The following is a 16,266-nucleotide window of genomic DNA, read 5'->3' as shown; positions in this document are numbered from 1 at the left end:
CGCCCCGTAGCACTCACGTCAGCATGAAGTGCTTTGAAAGGCTGGTCATGGCTCACATCAACACCAAACCCTAGGCCCACCCCAATTCGCATACTGGCCCAACAGATCCACAGATGACGCAATTTAAACTGCACTCCACACTGTCCTTTCCACCAGGACAAAAGGAACACCTGTGTGTGAATGCTGTTCATTGATGACAGCACAGCGTTCAACACCATAGTGCCCTCAAAGCTCATCACTAAGCTAAGGACCCTGGGACTAAACACCTCCCTCTGCAACTGGATCCTAGACTTCCTGATGGGCCACCCCCAGGTGGTAAGGGTAGTCAACAACACATCTGCCACGCTGATCCTCAACACTTGGGCCCCTCAGGGGTGCATGGTCAGTCCCCTCCTGTACTCCCTGTTCACCCACGACTGTGTGGCCAAGCACGACACCATCATTACATTTGCTGATGACAACAGTGGTAGGCCTGATCACGACAACGATGAGACAGCCTTTAGGGAGGAGATCAGAGATCTGGCATTGTGGTTCAAGGACAACAAAGGAGCTGATCGTGGACTACAGGAAAAGGAGGGCTGAACAGGCCCCCATTAACATCAACGAGGCTACAGTGGAGCGGGTTCGAGAGTTTCAAGTTTCTTGGTGTTCACATCACCAACAAACTATCATGGTCCAAACACACCAAGACAGTCGTGAAGAGGGCACGACAACCCCCTTTCCCCCTCAGGAGATCCTCAAAAGGTTCTACAGCTGCACCATCGAGAGCATCCTGTCCGGTTGCATCACCGCCTGTTATGGCAACTGCTCGGCATCCGTCCGACACTCAGCTAAAGGTGTGTGCAAGAGTGTGCGAAGCTGTCATCAAGGCAAAAAAATAAATAATAATCTATTTGTTTAACACTTTTCTGGTTACTACATGATTCCAAGGGATTCACAGTTTTGATGTCTTCGCTATTATTCTACAATGTAGAAAATAGTAAAAAATAATGAAAAACCCTTGAATGATAAGGTGTTTCTTAAACTTTTTGACCGGTCGTGTATTTACGTGTATTTTTTAGCTGAGTGTCATCTGGTTCAGTTGGGTTTCCGTTATGACAGATATGAAACAGGAAAAAGGCCAGTGGTCCTGGCTTTGGAGCATACAGCTGAAGAAGCTTCTTCCTTCGTCAGCGCTCACACGCATAGGAGCCCGTTCTCTTTGTTTCTCGTACTCAGTCCTCAATTCCGTTCAGTCCAAAGAGATAAAGCTTGTTAAGGCACTAGGGTGCAGTGGAATGTTTGGGTCCCCTTAGGGAGAGATGCAACTCAGCGTTTCATTGTGAGTGAGCAGAGTGTGTTGTTCGCAAAGTTCCTCTCAGGTGATTCTTCTGTCTGAGTTGAATAAGGCTTCCTCGATCTGTATTTTGAATTTCCAAGGAGATGGGATCATTCGTCCCACGGGCGTGGCCTCGCCTTGCAGAACTGGATCTGACGTCTGTTTCGTAAGTCCTCTTATTTATAGAGAGGCTCAAAGGCAGGCAGGCAGGCTCTAATGGCCGGACAGTGTGACACGTGAACGCCCTGTTGATCAGGTAAACCCCGCAAATTAATGTTCTTATGAGATAAACCTTGTGTTTTTCTTGTACAGAAGACCGTTTCATAATCTTTAACATAGAATATGTAGCCTGTACAAACACTTCCTGTGTAAATTCCATATATTTTATGTTACACTAAAATACCAATTATACTTATTTTATGACATAGGAAAACCAGAAGAAAGACATCACGTTGTTTCAGGTTACATCAACATGTCATGAGTCCTTCAGTTTTAATACAGTGAAGAAAACATGTTTAAATGCCCTTTTGTACTCTTGATGGCATTTTATCTTCATTACAAAGAGTAACAATTCCTGACTGTCCTCTTGGGATGCACATGCAGATCACCAGGTGGTCTGCTGACTTGCAGAAGGGTCTGGTATATGTTTTCTGAGTACTCAGGGCCATTCTGAGTCATAAAGAGATAAAGGGAGAGCAGTTTATTGGTCTTGTTGAAAGGGGGTGGCGTCAATTACAGAACTGTAAATCTTGGCCTGGAATGTGGTACTCTGTCCACTTATTACTGTCTCATTTACTCTGTCTCACTTACTCTGTCTCATTACAACAACACTTTCTAACTGGGTTAAAATTAGACTGTAATAATTTTTCATAACACCCGCAACCCATTAAAAACTTCCTGCGACCCACCCGTTGAGAATTGCTAGTTTACTGCATGTAGTACCAGGAACCCATGGACTGACACCACTATCACTATGAGGGTTGAGACTGAACTAAAGGGACCACAATGGGGGAATGACTTAACGCATTATGGGTTCTGTCATAGGGAGATCTTACTGCTGTACTCAATACGAACCCAGAATAAAATCTAACATGTACTGGCTAGCTGCTTGAATAACATTTGTGTAACAAGTTATTCTCTATTACTTTGTTGTATACCTCCTGAATGTAAAATATACAATTCAATCCCTGTAATATTGCGGTTTAAAAGCAGGAACATTTCTTAACGACCGCCATGATTCGGTCTTATGTAGCAAAATTTGAAATGTTTTTATTTTATTTTTTACGTTGGATAAAAGTTGAGACTCAGAGCTAGAAAATTGTATATCATACACTGCAGTTGAAGAATAGGAAAGTAACTCTGCTTTGAAAGTTGATAAACTTCGAATCCCACTTGAGAAAATGGCCCTTGAATGTTTTGGTACACCTACTAGAGCGCTCTTCTTTATGTACACCCATTCAACATCGTTCATACCCTCTTAAGTGTTAGTCCCACCCATCTCTTTAAGGATTCACAGACTGATTCGTTTGGTTTAGTAAACAACCAAATATGAATCACCCCCAGACACACTTAGCTAACTTGATGGGTCATGTAATCATCTGGAAAAGTGTTTTGTTTAGACATAGTCTTATCTTTTGTTCAGACGTAGCTCACTAAACAATGAACCAGCATAATCCCAACTCATACTACTACCAACCAATACAAACATTGTCATAGCTGACATTGTCATAGCTGTAGTATGAATCTGCAGGTAGCTAAAGCTAACCAACCAGGTTCAATGTTAGCTAGCTAACATAAGGCTTTAACTAAGAATGCAAACGGTTTCTGATTCGAATAATATTACTACACAGATCATACACATAATGTTCACTTGCGAGCCAGCAAGCTAACGTTCGCTAGCTAGCTAACAGTACACTAACTTGCCATGAAAACAACTTTCTGACAAAATTAGAAACGTATAATATCTGAAAATATAGCTAGACTCTTACCCGTATACATGGATGAACGCTTCATGACAGACTGGAAACATTTAACTCTTGCAGCTACATCTTGTTTTGCCAGCATTGTGTCAAGTTACTCCAGATCACACTGACCGTGGCGTATGCAGAAAGTAGCAAATCACTTTTTTCCAACTGATCTGTCGATAGCGCCTGCTAAATTCAGGGCATCAATGTTGTTGAGAAAAGTAGCAAAACCTTTGTAGTTCTCAATGGCTAACGTTATAGATTTCAAAAACTGTGTGGTAGAAAGTACTATCAACACATACAGAGCAGCTCACGTCATAAACAGAAGCATGCTACATGGTAGACCAATCCAAACTCATCTCCCGGCATGTCCAGACCATCCATTATCTCAGCCAATCATGGCTAGCGGGAAGGTTCCGGTCTTTCCGTCACTAAACTAACTAGGCTTGTAATTTAACAATTTCCGGATGGAATACAAGTTTGTTATTAAGGCACATGAAAGTTCACATGTTCCAGAAGGCATTTCTGCCCAAAAAATGCATTTTGATTTAAAAAAAGTAGTGACATGCGACATACGCCTAGTTTCCTGAAACGAGTCACATTTGTCCGTAAAGAATGTAGTGCTACTGTAATTTCATGAAAAAGCCATTGCTGTGTTTCTATGGTTTTCTCCAGGTTATGCTATAAGGTAGTGTTCCTGGTGTAGCACTTCTGTGGGAAAGCTTGTTTCTTTCAATACCGTTTTTCCTATTAAGATAACAGATGAGGTCTACCAAAACTAAATATATTGTCTGGTGTCGTTGTAACACATAATTTACATGTAGCACAAGGAATGTAGCACAAGAAATCTAATCATATTTATTTAAAGAAATACATTTGTCATATTTATTTAGCTTGTTACATAACATATGTTGGATATGAACATAAATACTGAAACATTTCAATCTCAAAGTTTGTTTTTTTAAACTCTACACCTCAACTCCTAGGCATACAGAGTCCAAAAGCAGCTCTAACTTGAAAGTCTTTATAAATGCTGTTCAGTTTGTAGGCCTTTCGGTTGCCTTATTTCCCTCTACATCCTTGCTGATATAACACCAAGGTGACACAGTGGTGACTTTCAGGAACTTCACCCAAGAGGGTGAGATTCAATCCAAGGCCTCTTATAGAGCAGAGCACTGGATAGCTGACCATTGAAAGGAAATTTCCCTGACGTTCGCGGAGATCACATTCACGGTAAACACTGTGCATGTCAGCTCCCCGGGCCCCGAAGACGTGGATGCCGATTATGGCAGGGGTCAAGAGCCATGCACTACTATGTAACATGCCTTGGATTGAAACCCGGACTTGGTTGTTCAGGTTCTGAGTAATGTCTTGAGCCTAGGGAACAGGCGCAGGGCATTCTGTGTCGTCACCTCCATCACCGTTTCCAAGGGAACCCCTTTGATCTTACTGATGTACTCAGCACAGACAGAGATATTCTTTGGCTCATTTCTCACCTATGTTTAAGATGCAAAAGCATGACTAGTGTTAGTAATACCATCTCTAAAATATATTCTTAGATGCATCAATCACTTTCAAACATTACTTGATGTACAAACACTTTCAAACCAGGATTAAGTCAATGGCATATGGATTTCAATCTACACTGAACAAAAATATAATCGCAACAGGCAACAATTTCAAATATTTTACTGAGTTCATATAAGTAAATCAGTCAATTGAAATAAATTCATTAGGCCATAATCTACGTGACTGTGAATACAGATATGCATCCGTTGGTCACAGATACCTTAAAAAAAACAGTAGTGGCGTGGATCAGAAAATCAGTCAGTGTCTGGTGTGACCTCCTTTTGCCTTAAGCAGCGCGACATCTCATTTTCATAGAGTTGATCAGGCTGTTGACTGTGGCCTGTGGAATGTTGTCTCACTCCTCTTCAATGGCTGTGCGGAGTTGCTGGATATTGGCGGGAACTAAAACACGCTGTCGTACACGTCAATCCGGAGCATCCCAAACATGCTCAATGGGTGACACGTCTGGTGAGCGTGCAAGCCATGGAAGAACTGGGACATTTTCAGCTTTCAGGAATTGTGTACAGATCCTTGCAACATGGGGCTCTGCATTATCATGCTGAAACATGAGGTGATGGCAGCGGATGAATGGCACGACACTGGGCCTCAGGATCTCGTCACGGTATCTCTGTGCATTCAAATAGCCTTTGACAAAATGACCCCTTGAATTTTTCCACATTTTGTTACATTACGGCCTTAATCTAAAATCGATTAAATTGTTTTTTTTTCTTCTCATCAATCTACACACAATACCCCATAATGACAAAAGTAAAAACAGGTTTTATAAATGTTTGCAAATGTATAAAATATAAAACCCTGAAATATCACATTTACATAAGTATTCAGACCCTTTACTCAGGACTTTGTTGAAGCACCTTTGGCAGCATTTATAGCCTCAAGTCTTCTTGGGTATGATGCTACAAGCTTAGCACACCTGCATTTTAATATACATTTACCCGATTTCACTTTGTCATTATGGGATATTGTGTGCAAATTAAAGACGATTAAAAAATATATATATTTTAGAATAAGACTAACGTAACAAAATGCGGAAAAAGTCAAGGGGTCTGAATACTTTCCGAATGCACTGTATGCCTGCCCATACCATAACCCCACCGCCACCATGGGGCACTCTGTTCACAATTTTGACATCAGCAAACCTCTTGCCCACACAACGCCATACACGTGGTCTGCGGATGTGATGCCAGTTGAACCTACTTCCAAATGGTAGAGAAATTAACATTGAATGATCTGGCAACAGCTCTGCAGTCAGTATGTCAATTGCACGCTCCCTCAAAAGTTGAGACATCCGTGGCATTGTGTCCATTGTTTTGTGTGACAAAACTGCACATTTTAGAGATGCCTTTTATTGTACCCAGCACAAGGTGCAACTGTGCAATGATCATGCTGTTTAATCCGCTTCTTGATCTGCCACACCTGTCCTGTGGGTGGATTATCTTGGCAAAGGAGAAATGCTCACTAACAGGGATGTAAAAACATTTGTGCACAACAATTGAGGGAAATATAATTTTAGTGTGGTTGGATCTTTTTAGTTCAGCTGATGAAATATGGGGTCACTTAGAAATGTCCTTGTTTTACATGCTGCGTTTATATTTTTGTTCAGTATATATACTGTGTTATGTTTTATATACACTAACGTTCAAAAGTTTGGGGTCACTTAGAAATGTCCTTGTTTTTAAAAGAAAAGCTACATTTTTTGTCCATTAAAATAGCATCCCGGAGTCTATTTACTACTACTAATGAAGCTGCCAGTTGAGGATTTGTGAAGCGTCTGTTTCTCAAACTAGACACTAATGTACTTGTCCTCTTGCTCAGATGTGGACCGGGGCCTCCCACTCCTTTTTCTATTCTGGTTAGAGACAGTTTGCTTTGTTCTGTGAAGGGAGTAGTACAACGAGTTGTACAAGATCTTCAGTTGCTTGGCAATTTCTCGCATGGAATAGCCTTCATTTCACAGAACAAGAATAGCCTGACAAGTTTCAGATCTTTGTTTCTGGCCATTTGGAGCCTGTAATCGAGCCCACAAATGCTGATGCTCCAGATACTCAACTTGTCTAAAGAAGGCCAGTTTAATTGTTTTTTTTAAATATCAGGACAGTTTTCAGCTGTGCTAACATAATTGAAAAAGGGTTTTCTAATGATCAATTAGACTTTTAAATTGATGAACTTGGATTAGCTAACACAATGTGCATTGGAACACAGGAGAGATGGTTGCTGATAATGGACCTCTGTACGCCTGTGTAGATATTCCATAAAAAAAAAAAAATCTGCCGTTTCAAGCTAAAAATAGTAATTTACAACATTAATTAACAGTGTCTACACTGTATTTCTGATCAATTTTATGTTATTTAATGGACAAAAATGTGCTTTTCTTTCAAAACAAGGACATTTCTAAGTGACCCCAAACTTTTGAACGGTAGTGTATATTGCGGTTTGTTTTTGAGTGTAAATAAATAAGTTAGCAATCCTACCTGTTTCTCTGGACCCAAGGCAGGTGAATCGGTTTCTAGGCACATGCTCTCCAACGGCAGCTGTTTCACTAGCTTCTGCTTCTTGTGAGAAAACATAATTTTGTTAAGTAAGAGACATAAATTCAAATTAGCACATTAAGTGACATAGTTCAGACTGTATAAGACTCACATCGGTTCAGATAAAATGCATCAACATTTTTTTTTTTAACAACGAGCAAACAAGTGCTGTAGTGTTAGTACTACTTAGTGTGAGAATACAAAATCAAATCCCAATTAATTTAAAGTGAATTTAACAAAAGCCTTAATACACTTACAGAAAAATAAAGTTATAATTATAAAACTCTTTACCTGTTCACTTCTTACTATAGATGGAGGAATGGAGAAGAAATACCCAGCCTTCACTCCCTCCATGGCAACTGAGGGTTTCCCATCAAAAGCATGAAGAAGAGCTTTCTCAACACCTAGTGGAAAGTCAAAATCAATTACATTTATTTATAAAGCCCTTCTTACATCGACTGATGTCAAAGTGCTGTACAGAAAACAAACCTAAAACCCCAAACAGCAAGCAATGCAGGTGTAGAAGCACGATGGCTAGGAAAAACTCCCTAGAAAGGCCAGAACCTAGGAAGAAACCTAGAGAGGAACCAGGCTATGAGGTGGGTGGCCAGTCCTCTTCTGGCTGTGCTGAGTGGAAATTATGACAGAACAAGATGTTCAAATGTTCATAGATGACCAGCAGGGTCAAATAATTATAATCACAGTGGTTGTCGAGGGTGCAACAGGACAGCACCTCAGGAGTAAATGTCAGTTGGCTTTTCATATCCGATCATTCAGAGTATCTCTACCGCTCCTGCTGTCTCTAGATAGTTGAAAACAGCAGGTCTGGGACAGGAAGCACGTCCGGTGAACAGGTCAGGGTTCCGTAGGTGCAGGCAGAACATTTGAAACTGGAGCAGCAGCACGGCCAGGTGGAGTGGGGACAGCTAGGAGTCATCAGGCCAGGTAGTCCTGAGACATGCATTGTTTACTATATGAATTAACTTGGCAGATTCCGTGCCTTCAGAAAGTATTCACACCCCTTGACTTTTTACACATTTTGTTGTGTTACAAGGTGGGATTAAAATGGATTTGTCATTTTTTGTCAACGATTTACACAAAATACTCTGTCAAAGTGGAAGAACAATTTGAGCCTTTGTAAAAAAAATAAAACACTAATATATTACATATGGATTCAACCCCTGAGTCAATACATGTTAGAGACACCTTTGGCTGTGATTATAGCTGTGAGTCTTTCTGGGTAAGTCTAAAAGCTTAGCACACCTGGATTGTACAATATTTGCAAATCATTCTTTTTAAAAATTATTCAAACTCTGAAGTTGGTTGTTGATCATTGCTGATTGTTGATCATCACCATTTTCAAATCTTGCCATAGATTTTCAAGCCAATTTAAGTCAAAACTGTAGCTAGGCCACTCAGGAATATTCAATGTCGTCTTGCTTGGTAAGCAACTCCCAGGGTCTGTTGGAAAGCAGACTGAACCGGGTTTTTTGGGGGGATTTTGCATGTGCTTAGTTCTATTCCATTTCGTTTCATCCCAAAAAACTCCCTAGTCCTTGCCGATGACAAGCCTACCCATAACATTATTCAGCCACTATCATGCCTGAAAATATGATAAGCCCTACTCTGTGATGCGTTGGGTTGTATTTGCCCCAAACATAACACTTTGTATTCAGGACATGAAGTTCATTTTTTGCAGTATTACTTAAATGCCTTGTTGCGGAATATTTTTACTCTGTACAGGCTTCCTTCTTTTCACTCTGTCATTTAAGTTAGTTTTGTGGAGTAACTACAATGTTGTTGATCCATCCTCAGTTTTCTATCACCGCTATTAAACTCTGTTTTAAAGTCACCATTGGTGAATGGTGAATTTTGAAGTGTCTATCCTATATCTACAGTATTTTCAGAAAGTATTCAGACTCCTTGACTTTTTCCACATTTTGTTTCATTACAGCCTTATTTTAAAAAGCCTCAAGTCTATGACGTGACAAGCTTGGCACACCTGTACTTAGGGACTTTCTCCCATTCTTCTCAGCAGATCCTCTCAAGCTCTGTCAAGTTGGACGTGGAGCATCGCTGCACAGCTATTTTCAGGTCTCTCCAGAGATGTTCAATTGGGTTCAAGTCTGGGCACTGTCTGGGCCACTTAAGGACATTCAGAGACTTGTCCCAAAGCCACTCCTGCATTGTCTTGGCTGTGTGCTTAGGGTCGTAGTTCTGTTGGAAGTTGAACCTTTGCCCCAGTCTGAGGTCCCGAGCACTCTGGACTAGGTTTTCATCAAGAATATCTCTGTACTTTGCTCTGTTCATCTTTCCCTTGATCCTCTCCCAGTCTCCCAGTCCCTGCAGCATAAAAACATCCCCACAACATGATGCTGCCACTACCAAGTGGGCCTTTTACTGAGGAGTGGCTACCGTCTGGCTACTCTACCATAAAGGTCTGATTGGTAGAGTGATGCAGAGATGATTGTTCTTCTGGAAGGTTCTCCCATCTCCACTTAGGAACTCTAGAGCTCTGTCAGAGTGACCATCGGGGTCTTGGTCACCTACCTGACCAAGGCCCTTCTCCCCCGATTGCTCAGTCTTGGTGGTTCCAAACTGATTCCATTTAAGAATACAGGCCACTGTGTTCTTGGGGACCTTCATGCTGCAGAAATGTTTTGGTACCCTTCCCCAGATCCGTGCCTCAACATAATGCTGTGTCGAAGCTCTACGGACAATTGCTCTGACATGCGCCGTCAACTGTGGGACCTTATGGGGCGGCAGGGTAGCCTAGTGGTTAGAGCGTTGGACTAGTAACCGGAAGGCTGCAAGTTCAAATCCCTGAGCTGACAAGGTACAAATCTGTCGTTCTGCCCCTGAACAGGCAGTTAACCCACTGTTCCTAGGCCGTCATTGAAAATAAGAATTTGTTCTTAACTGACTTGCCTAGTAAAATAAAGGTCAAATTAAATAAAAATTATATAGATGTCCAATCAATTGAATTTACCACAGGTGGACTCCAATCAAGTTGTAGAAACATCTCAAGGATGATCAATGGAAACCAGATGCACCAGAGCTCAATTTCGAGTCTCATAGCAAAGGGTCTTACTTATGTATTTACCACAGGTGTACTCCAATCAAGTTGTAGAAACATCTCAAGGATGATCAATGGAAACCTGATGCACCAGAGCTCAATTTCAAGTCTCATAGCAAAGGGTCTTACTTTTGTAAATAAGGTATTTCAATTTCTTATTTTTAATACATTTGCAAAAAATTACAAAAAACGGTTCTTGCTTTGTTATTGTGTGTAGATTGATGAGGGGAAAAAACTATGTAATACATTTTAGAATAAGGCTGTAACGTAACAACATTTCTTGTGGGAAAACATTTTTTTTAAGGAAGAGGCATAAGTTCAAATTTGCACATTAAGTGACATAGTTCAGACAATACAAGCCTCACATCTGTTCAGATAAAATGCATAAACATTATTTTTACACAACGAGCAAACAAGTGTTGTAGTGTTAGTACTACGTAGTGTTTAACGTAATAAACGTAACAAAATGTGGAAAAAGTCAAGTGGTCTGAATACTTTCCGAATGCACTGTATACAAAAGTATGTGGACACTCCTTCAAATGAGTGGATTCGGCTATTTCAATCACACCCGTTGCTAACAGGTGTATAAAATCGAGCACACAGCCATGCAATCTCCATAGACAAACATTGGCATTAGAATGGCTTTACTGAAGAGCTCAGTGACTCAGGGGGGGGAGGGGGGGGGGGGGTCAACTATGCCTGTAAATTGATTTAGAGTTGGCCTAAACTGTTTATTTGGAGTATCATGTTGATTTTGGAGGTCTACACACTGGGAAGCGTATTGTAATTTAAATTCAAATGCATTGAGATACCGATCTGTCATTAACATGCCACTCGCGACAGTTAAACAGATACAAATGGGGGCTATAATGAGAAAAGTTCATACTGGTAATATAAGTAGTATAAACTGTAATATATATGGTCCCCTGTTTGTAAATGTACATTCTAACTGTGTCGGGCGTGTGCTAAATCGAGGGTCTTGAATTTCAGTGATTGACAGTCCTTAGTGTTTCACGTTGAGTCTTTCTAAATTTGGGTTGTATAACCATGATGGGTTTTATAACCAATGATAGTAGGGGTTTTGTTTTACCATGTTATCAGGATTCTAATGTTAAAGCGCATCAATACATATGGCTTTCTCGATGATATAGTACCATTGATATGAGTATGTTTTAAACTATATAAGTGGACTAGCAGTAGTGACTAACATGTTATGGGTTAGATGGAATGATTTATGTGCAAATGCATTTGTAGCCAGAGGTTAAGCACATACAGGGCATGTGTTTGAGACAGAACGTTTGCTGCACAAGGGTGTTAGTTGTAGATTCTAGCAGAGATAATGTTTTCATTTCAGACATTATTGTCAACTTTCAGTGAGGGGTTTGCCAAAGAATGTACAATGCTTGAAATAGCCAAAGATACCTGTATACAGGAAGCCATCTTACCAGAAGGGAAGTTCGCTGTAGTAGTAGCATCACAACTTCTGCAGAGTGTGCCGAAGGATAAGTGACTATTGCTGTACATTCATACCCCAGGGTGAGGGTAACTTGACTATTGTAGTGGAACATCTGAAAGAGCTCATCAGTGATCTCGCAAACAAACACCAAACGAAGCGATTGCCTTGCGTGTGGTGATGAAGCGTGTACCGATGTTTAATTCTTATGTTATTTTTCCCCTTCTGAGAACGAATTGCACTATGTGAAGGTTTGAAACTCAATGACAATGGAGGTCATTTACGATTATAATGTACTAAGTCTTAGAAAGTCTTCAATTTTTCATCTTTCCCCTCATGTTAATGCTTGTTTGATGAAAATGCTTGTAAGTAATTTTCTATTAGGTTGAGACAGTCTCAAAAGGGAGGACTGTGGTGGAAAATTACTTTGATATCATATGCTGTTTTTTCTTAAGAGAATTGTGCATTGTTACATGTGTTTTTTTTGCTGACGCAGGCTTGTCTTGTGTGAATTAGTCATAAGTCTGGGTGTACAGATAAGAACCGGGTGCGACCACAGTATGTGACATCCCATTTGTACGATTTGTAGGAACTCATCTGCGTGGAAACTTGCAGGAAGGAACAGACAATGGTGGCAACGTCAGCTATCAATTTGCACAGACAAGCAAAATGCCCTTTACACACTATGTTCCCCACCCGTTTGACCATATCTGCTAACTGCCACATAGACAAAGAGGTTGGACTTTACCATAAAAGCTAAGAGCCAACTTTGTTCGTTGGGCTCTTAATTCTGCACCTTTGAGTGATTGTTAACTGCTCCATTTTTGCAAATCTTATAATAAAGTTGTTGTTTGAAGAAACTAGTCTCTCTTCTTCTGGTTAGAATTTCCACGACAGCTGTTATTGTGAAGTGGTAACGTTGAGGAGCAACAACAGCTCATCTGTGAAGTGCTAGGCCACACAAGCTCACAGAACGGGACCGCCATGTGCTGAAGCGTGTAAAAATCATCTGTCCTCAGGTGCAACACTCACTACAGAGTTTCAAACTGCCTCTGGAAGCAACGTCAGCACAATAACTGTTCATCTGGAGCTTCATGAAATGGGTTTCCATGTGTTTCCAATTCCCCTGTGCACAAAGCGAAGTCCATACAGAATTGGTTTGTTGAGAACGGTGTGGAAGAACTTGACTGGCCGGCACAGAGCCATGACCTCAACCCCATCGAACACCTTTGGGATGAATTGGAACACTGACTGCAAGCCAGGCCTAATTGACAACATCACTAATGCTCTTGTGGCTGAATGGAAGCAAGTCCCTGCAGCAATGTTCCAACAGTGGAAAGCCTTCCCAGAAGAGTGGAGGCTGTTATAGCAGCAAAGGGGGGAACAACTCCATATTAATGCCCATGATTTTGGAATGAGATGTTCGACGAGCAGGTGTCCACATACTTCTGGTCATGTAGTGTACATAGAAATATATGAAATTACCTTGTTCCTTTAGCAGGTGTATAGTAGGTCTGCCTGCAGATCTTGAATGGACATTTCTAAACAATGGATACACCATGTTACAAAAAACATCTGACAAGATATATTGATTAAAACAAATGGACTGCGAGGAAAATGTATCAATGCAAACAACAACGCATGATCAATAATTTTGATTTGGTTTATATTAGTGTAGGACTCACAGCGGAAGGTCCAGTTGTTTTGCAATCTCTGCCTGCCGAATAAGCACCTGTCTTTGACTGTCTTTGTCTGCGTCACCACTGACAAATCTGGGGGTGAAATCCAAGCCTACCTGTAAGTGAAGGCAATGATGACTGATTATCAGTGATGTAAGATCATCAACCAACCACTTAGTTAGTGTGGATCTAACCCCAGCCCAGGCTTATTACCACATACAGTGCATTGCAAAGGTATTCATACCCCTTGGATTTCTTCAATACAGCGATTACAGCTGTGAGTTACTCCAGTGTAGATTTAGCCTTGTGTTGTAGGTTATTGTCCTGCTGAATGGTGAATTACTCTTCCAGTGTCTGGTGTAAAGCAGACTGAAGTAGGTTCTCCTCTAGGATTTTGCCTGTCTAGCTCCATCCTGTTTCTTTTCACCCTGAAAAACTCTCCAGTCTTAGTCGATGTCAAGCATACCCATACCATGATGCAGCCACCACCATGCTTGAAAATAAGAAGGCAGTTACTCAGTGACGTGTTGTGTTGGATTTGCCCGAAACATAAAAATTTGCATTCAGGCCAAAAAGTGTATTCCTTTGCCGTGTCTTTTTTCAGTATTACTTTAGCACCTTGTTGCATCCAAAATGCATGTTTTTAAATATTTGTATTCTGTATATTTGTATTCTTTCACTCTGTCATTGAAGTCATTATTGTGTAGTCACTACAATGTTGTTGATCCATCCTCAGTTTTTTCCTATCACAGCCATTGAACTCTGTAGCTGTTTTAAAATCACCAATGGCCTCATGGTAACATCCCTGATCCATTCATTTCTGTCCTGCAGCTCAGTTCAGAAGGACGACTGTATCTTCGATGTGTCTGGGTGTTTTAATACACAATCCACAACATAATTATTAACTTGACCATGCTTAAAGAGATATTCAATGTCTGAATTGTTATTGTTACCCATCTACTAATTTGAAATGCTCCCTGGTCTTTGTAGTTGAATCTGTGCTTGAAATTCAATACTTGACTGAGGGACCTTACAGATGTTGTATGTATGAGGGAAAGAGGAAGGGTTAGTCATTTTTTTTTATTTTTTATTATTTCACAAAGAGTGAGTCCATGCAACTTATGTGATTTATTCAACTCCTGAACTAATTTAGGGTTGCCTAAACAAAAGGGCAGAATATTTATGCAACAACTGTATTTTAGTTATGTAGATTTGATTAATCTTTTGAACAAATATACATTTTCTTCCACTTTGACATTGGAGTATTTTTAGTAGATTGTTGACAAAAAAAAAGACAATTAAATGTATTTTAATCCCACTTTGTAACATACATTTTGTAACATAAAATGTGAAGAAATCCAAAGGGTAAGAATACTTTTGAAAAGCAGTGTATGTAGAGAGTTTTGCCTGCTGGACGAGACTAGTGTGGATCTGTATCAATTTGCACACAAAATCAATACAAAGACTACTTACCTCCCCAATAGCAACAAGATGGTCTTTATATTTCTCTATCAGGGGCAAAGCAGCATCTAAATCCTGCATAGAGAAAATATGACCATTTAACAAACAGTGCCGTAGTAGACATGCATTATGATGATGATGGTGGTGGCGATGAAGATTATGATCTTTGTTTGGGGCACATACCTGGAGTACGGCTCCTCTCTGTGGCTCAGGAGCTGTCCCCTGTATAGGATGGACACCTAAACAAGGGAAAATAAAGCCTGGGAACCTCTGTGACAGCTGTATAATCTTTTCAAACTCTCCAACATTTTCTGCTACTGCTAGTAGGGCTAAAAGCCCAGCCTGAAACAAAATGAAGTTTTATTGGTCACGTAAACATATTTTGCAGGTGTAGCGAAATGTTTATGTTCCTAGCTCCAACAGTGCAGTAACACCGAACAATACACACATTAAAACATTTTCATAGTGTGTATTGACATTATGGACAGTATATGAATAGAAAAGGTGTGTACAGCAGTAGTTATATAGAATTAGCCTTGACTAGAATACTGTATATACATATGAAGTGGGTAAAACAGTGACGTAAACATTATTAAAGTGACCAGTGTTCAATGACTATGTACATAGTGCAGCAGTCTCTAAGGTGCAGAGTCGAGGACCGGGTGGTAGCCAGCTAGTAAAAGTACTAAAGTTCAGGGCAGGGTACTTGGCAGAGGCCGGCTAGTGGTCAAATGTAGGACACGCCAATGACTAGGGGACCTCCCCTGGACTACGACATTAGCAACAACAACTATGCAAGTTACAGTTACCTTTTTAGAATTCTCAATCACATCTTCTATGTCCTGAAAGAAAATACAATAAATTGATTAAAGCATTAGACAAAACAGACAGACTGTCATATCTAACGTTAATACAGAACCAACAATTGGTAAAGCTTAAATAAAATATGCGTTACGTAAAAGTCCTACATTGTCAAAATCTCTTGCAGAGATGTGACAGTGGCAGTCAATAAAGCCCTTCATGGATAACTTAATTTATTTAAAGTTGGAGAAATTTAGACTAAATAGCCTATAATTTTCAAAGAAACATGCTCTGCAAAAGCTCTCCCCAAATTGTCACGTTAACGAAATATTGTGGATTCCACTTCCTGGTTCGTCACCGTTTACATTATCCAATCAGCGTCCAATGAGCGGAGTC

General features: G+C 40.4%; 1 protein-coding gene across 2 annotated transcripts; it reads right to left on the bottom strand.

Moving 5' to 3' along the window:
• Window positions 1-4,115: 4,115 nt before the first annotated feature.
• On the bottom strand, window positions 4,116-16,226 carry LOC109894245 (putative deoxyribonuclease TATDN3). 2 transcript variants are annotated; one of them, XM_020487568.2, is made up of 9 exons: window positions 16,038-16,226; window positions 15,879-15,911; window positions 15,253-15,411; window positions 15,082-15,144; window positions 13,615-13,724; window positions 13,415-13,470; window positions 7,692-7,804; window positions 7,344-7,424; window positions 4,116-4,778 (listed from the first exon to the last, which is right to left on the bottom strand). In XM_020487568.2, the coding sequence occupies exons 1-9, from the start codon at window positions 16,089-16,091 to the stop codon at window positions 4,635-4,637; spliced, it is 813 nt and encodes a 270-aa protein (XP_020343157.1). In that variant the 5' UTR covers window positions 16,092-16,226; the 3' UTR covers window positions 4,116-4,634. The 2 variants fall into 2 exon arrangements, with proteins under 2 accessions (XP_020343157.1, XP_020343158.1); XM_020487569.2 differs by having other exon boundaries at window positions 7,344-7,421; window positions 16,038-16,225.
• Window positions 16,227-16,266: the final 40 nt, after the last annotated feature.

Source organism: Oncorhynchus kisutch, linkage group LG7 (genome assembly GCF_002021735.2).
Source record: "Oncorhynchus kisutch isolate 150728-3 linkage group LG7, Okis_V2, whole genome shotgun sequence".
NCBI classification, from domain to species: Eukaryota; Metazoa; Chordata; class Actinopteri; order Salmoniformes; family Salmonidae; genus Oncorhynchus; species Oncorhynchus kisutch.
The sequence above is the reverse complement of the archived record's forward strand: the minus strand, read 5'-3'. Positions and strand labels throughout refer to the sequence as shown.

Excerpts from the sequence above, each read along its gene's own strand:
- LOC109894245 (XM_020487568.2), bottom strand. The coding sequence starts at position 16,091 with ATGAAGGGCTTTATTGACTGCCACTGTCACATCTCTGCAAGAGATTTT. Across the intron at positions 13,725-15,081 it reads ATCTTGTTGCTATTGGGGAG|GTAGGCTTGGATTTCACCCC; the intron begins GTAAGTAGTCTT and ends CTTCACTTACAG. Across the intron at positions 4,779-7,343 it reads CCTTGGGTCCAGAGAAACAG|GTGAGAAATGAGCCAAAGAA; the intron begins GTAGGATTGCTA and ends TCTTAAACATAG.